The sequence below is a fragment of the Phycodurus eques genome, chromosome 7 (assembly GCF_024500275.1).
Source record: "Phycodurus eques isolate BA_2022a chromosome 7, UOR_Pequ_1.1, whole genome shotgun sequence".
Lineage (NCBI taxonomy): Eukaryota > Metazoa > Chordata > Actinopteri > Syngnathiformes > Syngnathidae > Phycodurus > Phycodurus eques.
Window position 1 is genome coordinate 24605511 of NC_084531.1, and position 8192 is coordinate 24613702.

Consider the following 8192-nt stretch of genomic DNA (forward strand, 5'->3'; position numbering starts at 1 on the left):
AGAGTGGAGTCCAACCCCTCTCGAGAGGACTGGTACCAGTGCCCAAGCTGTGCCTGGAGGCGAGTCCCACTATATCTAGTCGGAACTTCTCAACCTCATACACCAGCTCGGGCTCCTTCCCTGCCAGAGAGGTGACACTCCACCTCCCTAGAGCCAGCTTCTGTAGCCGGGGATCAGATCAACAAGGTCCCCGCCTTTGGCCACCGCCCAGCTCGCACTGCACCCGACCCCTATGGCCCCTCCCACAGGTGGTGAGCCCATGGGAAGGGGGACCCACGTTACCCTTTCGGGCTGTGCCCGGCCGGGCCCCAAGGGTGCAGGCCCGGCTACCAGGCGCTCGCCTTCGAGCCTCACTTCCGGACCTGGCTCCAGAGGGGGGCCCCAGTGACGCGCGTCCGGGCAAGGGAAACCTGAATCCATTTATTGTACTCGTCATAGGGGTTTCTGGAGCCGTGCTTTGTCTGGTCCCTCACCTAGGACCTGCTTGCCATGGGTGACCCTGCCAGGGGCATAAAGCCCCAGACAACTTAGCTCCTAGGATCATTGGGACACACAAACCCCTCCACCACGATAAGGTGATGGCTCAAGGAGGGGTGATTTGTTTTATAATCACAATAATGCATTTTATTTTGGTCACCTTACAGGGTAAAATAATATAAAATTAAGTTGTAAATTAATTTTTGTACTAAAAATTGTCCAGTGTCAAATCAAATGCAGTCCCAGTTATTCCAAAGTGGATCAATGAAAACACTTTTCACCATACAGAAGACTTCCCGATGAAAGTGACATCTTTAATTGATTCTGTTCTATTAGGCTGCTGTCTGAACTCTTTCCCGGGGCCACGGAGCTCTACGAGAGAGTGGCGGCCAATCGAGAGCAGTGGACCAAAGTGTCCCACAAGTTCACCATCCGGGGGTTGCCGAGCAACAACAGCCTAGACTTCTTGGACCAGGAATACGAGCTACTGCAGTCCCAGGGCGCTTTCGGTAGTGACCACCTCTGCCTTAACGGCTGCCTTGACGATTGTGAAGGGGGGCACGGCCAGTGACGCCAGCGGCCGTTCTTCAGGGTCATGACGTTTTTTTTTGCGGTCCATTAAAGAGGTGAAGGACAACCTTTTAGCGACCGAAGAGGGAGGGGTCTCATTGCTACTTGTCAGTCACTTCAGATGCTGAGCAGGCCGGACAGGACACCATTTCAAACAAACCCGACGAGACAATTGATCTGGGTGGTTTTCGTGATGAGATGCTCCACGTTGGTGGTGCAGTGAGACTGGAACACGATGTTTTACAAGTTCATGCGTGCAGTATTCATCATGATTAAGATTGTACAAACACATTGTCACACCTGAACATCTTTACGGAAACCTTCGGGGGATGGGGCGATACGTGGTCACGTAAACATGATATAAAGTGCTTATCATTTTTCGAATTGCTGAGCAATGTTCACACACAAGCAGCTGCCATCAACTTAAGAATGCTTGTGATGTTGTGTTCCACTATTACATCACTATTAATTTATCCAAAACAAAAATGCCGCCCATGTTTCAATGGCGACGAGAATATTTTTGTAATGAATAATTCAAATTATACAGTATTTAAGTCCTGCATTACCACAAATATCCACAAAGGCCATTTGCTTTGTCTTCTCAAGCCTTGTGACAAAACAATTTGACCATCACTCCTTCACTACAGTCACATTACATTAAAAAAAATCTAATTCAAACACTTGTTTAAACTTATCTTTACCACTCACTTGCCAACTTATTTGTTGTTAATATCCTCACAGAACCACTATAGATGAAGAAAGTGAAGCCCTTTAAACGATCCATCCCACTTGTTGTGTAAATGAGCCATAGTTGAGCGTGCTCTATTGAGTGTGTCATATGGATCTGCCTTATTGTGCATCTTTGCTGCCTTTCTTAGAGCTTTTAATAGATTCCAACTGAAATAAAACTGTCTCTTTATTATTGTGAATTTGTTACAGACATAGTAGATCGCTTGACTATAAGTGTGTTGACTGAAGGACCACCACACTCAGAAAATGTATATTTGTGAAATAATCTTTGTAAAGACCTCAGTTGTTGTGTCATTTCACCCGTTTGGTTTGCCTACATAAAGCCACCATTTGGTGATTATGACTGGGAAAGTGTTTGATGCCAGTGTGGCTGGGAAAAAAGGAATCAGAGATGTAGCCATCAATGAAATTATTCCCAAAGGAAAAGTTTGAATGTTCTTTTTTTTTTTTTTTTTTTGCAGCTCTCTGATTGTGCCTCATTTAGAAACGTTGGGAGTTCTTGTTAAGTGTTGCGCCACTTTTACCTTGTTTTGAATAGGAAATGCTGCAGCTTTTGTGAAGCCAACCACTGAGGAGTTACACAATATAACTATATCTGTAATGGAGAACACTGTATGTAAGTTGGTGGGCTGTGTGTGCGTGTTTGTGTGTGTGTGTGTGTGTGTGCGTGCGTGGATGGGAGAGGGTTCATGACCAATTGAGTGCATTAAAAGTGTGGCTGTGTGGGAAGCTGGGAAAGAGAGATTCCAATTAAGCTAGTGCAGTCTTTTTGGCTCATTTGAAATGGTATTGCTATGTCCCTGATAATTCCAGTGGTGGCGGAGGAAAGTATAGAATAATGCAATCAGGGTGTATACGTGTACTGTTTTTCTTTCAACGTATGTCATGGGGGGTTACGTTGGTGTGTGCGTGTTTGTGTTTTACCTACAAGAGAATACAGACTGCCTTGGTTTGAGTTTTTTCTACAAAATGTTTTCAAAGGGCATATAGATGTTTTTACTCTTTACTCTCCCACTCGAGCTTTCTTTTACATTGTTTTATAGCATGTTAGTTCATTTGAAACAATTATGTCATGTATACCTGCCTTTTTCATGTGCAATATGAAGTGTTTGCCTGAGTGAAAATGTAAATTCCCTTGCCTCTTGTTAATTTATTTCCTGAGGTTTGAGCTCCCTGAGGCGTTTGAGATCAGGGTCAATGAAGTGTCCTGTTTTAATCCCAGAATGCCTCAGATAGTTCACCTCTTCAAATTGAGTGTGTATCTGTCATTCTATGTTGCTTTTAGAGAGTCAGGTCTACTTGTGCCAGGTGAAGAATTTGGCCTCCTTGGCCAACCCTCAGAGTTAAAAATGAATTTATAGTCTTCATTCTCTGTTTATAGAGTGATGACATGGGCTATTGTTGATGTCAAATGTTTTTGTTTTTCTGCTACATCATCGCCAGCATTGAAATGTCCCTGTAAATTGTTTGCAGCCAATCTTTAAATCCCCATCACAAAGCAGCGGGACTCCATCCATCCATTTTCTTCCACTTATCTGAAGTCGGGTCACGGGGGCAGCAGCTTAAGCAGGGAAGGGACTTCCCTTTCCACGGCCACTTCGTCCAGCTCTTCCGGGGGGATCCCGAGGCGTTCCCAGGCCAGCCGAGAGATGTCGTCTCTCCAGCATGTCCTGGGTCGTCCCCGGGGCCTTCTCCTGGTGGGACGTACCTGGAACACCTCACCAGGGAGGCGTCTAGGAGGCATCCTAACCAGATGCCCGAGCCACCTCATCTGGCTCCCCTCAATGCAGAGGAGTAGCGGCTCGACTCTGACCCCCTCCCAGATGACTGAGCTTCTCACCCTCAAAGGGAGAGCCCGGACACAGTGTGGAGGACACTCATTTTGGCCGCTTGTATCTGCAATCTTGTTCTTTTGGTCATAACCCACAGTTCATGCCCATAGGTGAGGGTAGGAACATATATCAACCGGTAAATTGAGAGCTTTGCATTTCAGCTCAGTTCCATCTTCACCACGACAGACCGATAGAAAGTCCGCATCACTCCAGACGCTGCACCGATCCGCCTGCCAATCTCTAGCTCCCTTCTTCCCTCACTCGTGAACAAGACCCCGAGATACTTGAACTCCTCCAGTAGGGGCAGGATCTCTTCCTCGACCCAGAGAGGGCACTCCACCCTTTTCTGACTGAGGACCATGGCCTTAGATTTGGAGGTGCTGATTGTCACCCCAGCTGCTTCACACTCTGCTGTCAACCATTCCAGCAAGAGTTGGAGATCATGGCTTGATGAAGCCATCAGAACCACATCATCTGCAAAGAGCATCGACATGGTACTGATGTCACCAAACCGGACACCCTCAACACCCCGGCTGTCCCTAGAAATTCTGTCCATAAAGGTAATAAACAGAATCTGTGATAAAAGGGCAGTCTTGGCGGAGTTCAACCCTCACTAGAAACAAATCTGATTTACTGCTGGCAATCCAGACCAAAATCTTATACCGGTTGTACAGGGACCGAACATCCTTTACCAGGGGGAGTCCGGTACCCCATACTCCCGGAGCACCCCCCACAGGACTGTGCAAGGGACATGGTCGAACACCTTCTCCAAGTCCACAAAATACATGTAGACTGGTTGGGTGAACTCCCATGCACCCTCGAAGACCCTGCTGAGGGTGTAGAGCTGGTCCACCGTTCCATGGCCAGGAGAAAAAACACACTGCTTCTCCTGAATCTGAGATTTGACTTCCTGATGGACCCTCCTCTCCAGAACCCCTGAATAGACCTTACCAAGGAGGCTGAGGAGTGTGATTCCCCTATAGTTGGAACACACCCTCCGGTCCCTCTTCGTAAAATGGGGGACCACCACCCCGGTTTGCCAATCCAGAGTCACTGTCCCTGATGTCCATGCGATGTTGCAGAGGCGTGTCAACCAGGACAGCCATACAACATCCAAAGCCTTTAGGGACTCCGGGGGGGGATCTCATCCACCCCTGCCACCAAGGAGCTTTTTAACCACCACGGTCATCTCAGCCCGAGAGATAGAAGAACATCTCAGAGTCCCAAGACTCTGCTTCCTCATGGGAAGGCCCGTTGGTGGAATTGACGAGGTATTCAAAGTATTCGGCCCACCAACTCACAACGTCCCAAGTTGAGGTCAGCAGCGCACCATCCCCACTATACACAGAGTTGACGGTACACTGTTTCCCCTTCCTGAGACGCCTGATGGTGGACCAGAATTTCCTGAAGGCCGTCCGGAAGTGTGGCCTCACTGAGCTCTTCACATGCCAAAGTTTTTTCCTCAAGCGACCACCAAAGCTGTATTCCGCTTGGCCATCCAGTACGTATCAGCTGCCACCGGAGTTCCACAGCCCAAAAAGGCCCGATAGGACTCCTTCTTCGGCTTGACAGCATCCCTTACGGCTGGTGTCCACCAACATTTCCGCCACCACAGGCACCGACAACCTTACGGCCACAGCTCCGGTCAGCCGCCTCAACAATGGAGGCACAGAACATGGTCCACTCGGACTCAATGTCCCCCGTCTCCCCCGGGAGTAGGCGAAGTTCTGTCAGAGGTGGGACTTGAAGCTACTTCTGACAGGGGACTCTACCAGACGTTCCCAGCAGACCCTCACAATAGGTCTGCCAGGTCGGACCGGCATCTTCCCCCACCATCGGAGCCAACTCACCACCAGGTGGTGATTGGTTGACACCTCTACCCCTCTCTTCACACAGTGTCCAAGACATGCGGCCGCAAGTCCGATGACAAGACCACAAATTCCATTATCGAACCAAACCAAGCCAAGTCAGGGGGTCCAATCCTCCCTATCATCCCCCTCCAGGTCTCAGTGTCATTGTCCATGTGAGCGTTGAAGTCCCCCAGCAGAACGAGGGGAGTCCCCAGCGGGAGCACAAACAACAGTCAGGACCAGACCCCCACACCTGAAGGCGGAGGGAGGCTACCCTCTTGTCCACTGGGTAAACCCCAATGTACAGGCACAGAGTCAGGGGCCATAATAATGCCCACACCTGCTCGGTGCTTTTTACCGTGGGCAACTACAGAGTGGAAAAGACTCCAACCCCTCTCAAGAGGACTCATACCAGAGCCCAAGCTGTGTGCGGAGGTGAACCCGACTATATCAAGTTGGAACTTCTCAACTTCACACACCAGCTCGGACTCCTTCCCTGCCAGAGAGGCGACATTCCACATCCCTAGAGCCATCTTTTGTTGCCGAGGATCGGACTGCTGAGGTCCCCGACTTCGGCCAACACCCAGCTCACTACGCACCCGACAACCTTGGCCCCTCCCACAGGCAGTGAGCCCATGGGACGGCAGCACGACTCTAACCTGTGAAAATGCCATTGTACTGCTCATCTGTGACTTAACGTTAAGTGGTAAAAATATTTTTGCTGTAAATAGGAAGGTTTGAAGAAGGAAACTTTACGTCGTCTGTCATTATTACAATTGGATGTATTTTCTATGTAATTAAAATGCTTCTTTTGAGTTTTCTCCCCCCCCCAACTCCACATTGAGAACTTTCAAGAGACAGGATAAAAGAAAACTGTGTAAACGTGTATTCTGTATTTCTGATAGTGCAGCACAAACAATAACCCAATCTAATCTGACACTGTATAAAAGATGCTTTACAGGGAAATAAATACAGTCATTTGTTTCTTTTATTGTTTTGTTTTGTTGTGTCTGAGAGCTTGGGCTATATCTTGACTTTAAATGAACAATGATATATAAGAGAAAAAGACAAATGGATGACATTTTTGTTTTGGTCATTTGTGGAATAAATGTGATGAAAGGTATCAACATTACTGACTCCTAATGGTTTTTGGGTTTTTTTAACTTTTGTTATTCTTTTAAGATAAAAAGATGTGTCGAAATGGCAAAACTCTGTCACACTAATTTGAGTTCTATGTGACTTGCAAACAAGTATGTTACCACAAAACAAAACAAATTTTGCTTTCTTCAATTCTATCAATTATACACCAAGCAAAAGAATATTGTCCGAAATAGGCCAACTCATACTGTACTTCAGAAACAATTTGTCTCCCCAAATAACAATGTAATGTGTAAAAATGCTGACCCGGGAAGATTTCACAGTTTCTCAGTTGGAAAAGCTACTGTATGTGGGAGGAGAGAAGGATACGCAACAAGAAAATCGGAATACTTTACAACTCAATAAATTTTTCAATCAGATTCCAATTTAATAATTATTTCAGTTGAAGAGCAAATAAATTAGCCTGTTAGTAAGACATCCCGATTAAAAAAAGGTCAAAATGCAAGTCAATCATCTGACAAAGCTGATGAAATAACATTGCCCATCATAGCCACTGGCAATAGACAAAAGTGGCCTAAACAAAGAAGTTTTCATCAGAAGGTGCACCTGACAAGATGACTGATGATGATGAAAAAAGTAGTAATAAATAATTATTGGGGTATTTTTTTCAGAAGCACACTAAGCCACTGTGGCATATAAAAATTAACGTATGCAGTTTAGTCATGCATTCATTCAAAATTAAGAAAAGTGATCAAGATGTAATTAATTAGATTACTTAGAAAGTAATTGAAATGGTTACCCTACTACTTTTTCATCAGGGGAACTTGTAATCGCAACTACATTTCCAAAGTAATCTATATCACATTGTACAGTTTGTTATATATGTATTTGCATTTGCTTTTAATTAGCTTTGTTTTACTCTGCTGTCTGCAGCCAGGTCAGCATTGCAAATGAAAATCTGTTCTCAACCGATTTACCTGGATAAATAAAGGTTACATTTAAAAAAAAAAAAAATCAAGATTTCAACCGCAGTTGACGCTACGTGTCTCTATTTACGTATTTTTTAATGTCATATCGTAATTTGCGGCGCTTGGAAAAAGTAGCATGCTTATTTTGACAAGAGGTATAAAGTACAGCTAGGACTAGCTATTTTCAATTAAAAACAGATGGCAGTAAAAGTAGAAGGTCGTCATAAATACAAATAAATTGCAGTAGTAAAGTACAGATATCGGAAAAATCTACCTAGGTACAGTAACTACGTATTTGTAATTCATTACTTCAGTACCCATCAAAGCTTGCTGGTTTGATAGTATAATGTGAGAGTGTAAATACAGTTATCACAATTATTCGATACGGCTGCAGACGTTACTTGTGCCAACGGACTTCAACAGTATTTGAATGTAACGGAAATCTAATAGATAACGTTGTTCAGGTGCAAATTTCTGTTTTCTCCAAGTCTCGCGTGAGTTGGGGCGCGTGAGCTCTGCGCAATGAGACTTGTAGCTCGTCCGCCATTGCTGAGCCAAGTCCTACTAGTGAATTCTGCTGTCAACAATAAACTTACTGCGCCGGCCTGGACGCGGAGCAACGAGGTCGAGTGAAAGCTAGTCGGCTG

At 45.7% G+C, this 8192-nt stretch overlaps 1 protein-coding gene across 4 annotated transcripts in view; it reads left to right on the plus strand.

Annotated features, from left to right (window-relative positions):
- The window catches only part of LOC133404987 (cGMP-dependent 3',5'-cyclic phosphodiesterase), a 144108-nt gene extending 137515 nt beyond the window's left edge, over positions 1-6593 (plus strand). For all 4 annotated transcript variants that reach the window (XM_061681555.1, XM_061681554.1, XM_061681556.1 and 1 more), the window contains one exon: positions 814-6593. In XM_061681555.1, coding sequence (XP_061537539.1) covers positions 814-1048 — 235 coding nt within the window. In that variant the 3' untranslated portion in view covers positions 1049-6593. The remainder of the gene's footprint in view (positions 1-813) is intronic.
- The last annotated feature ends 1599 nt before the right edge of the window (positions 6594-8192 follow it).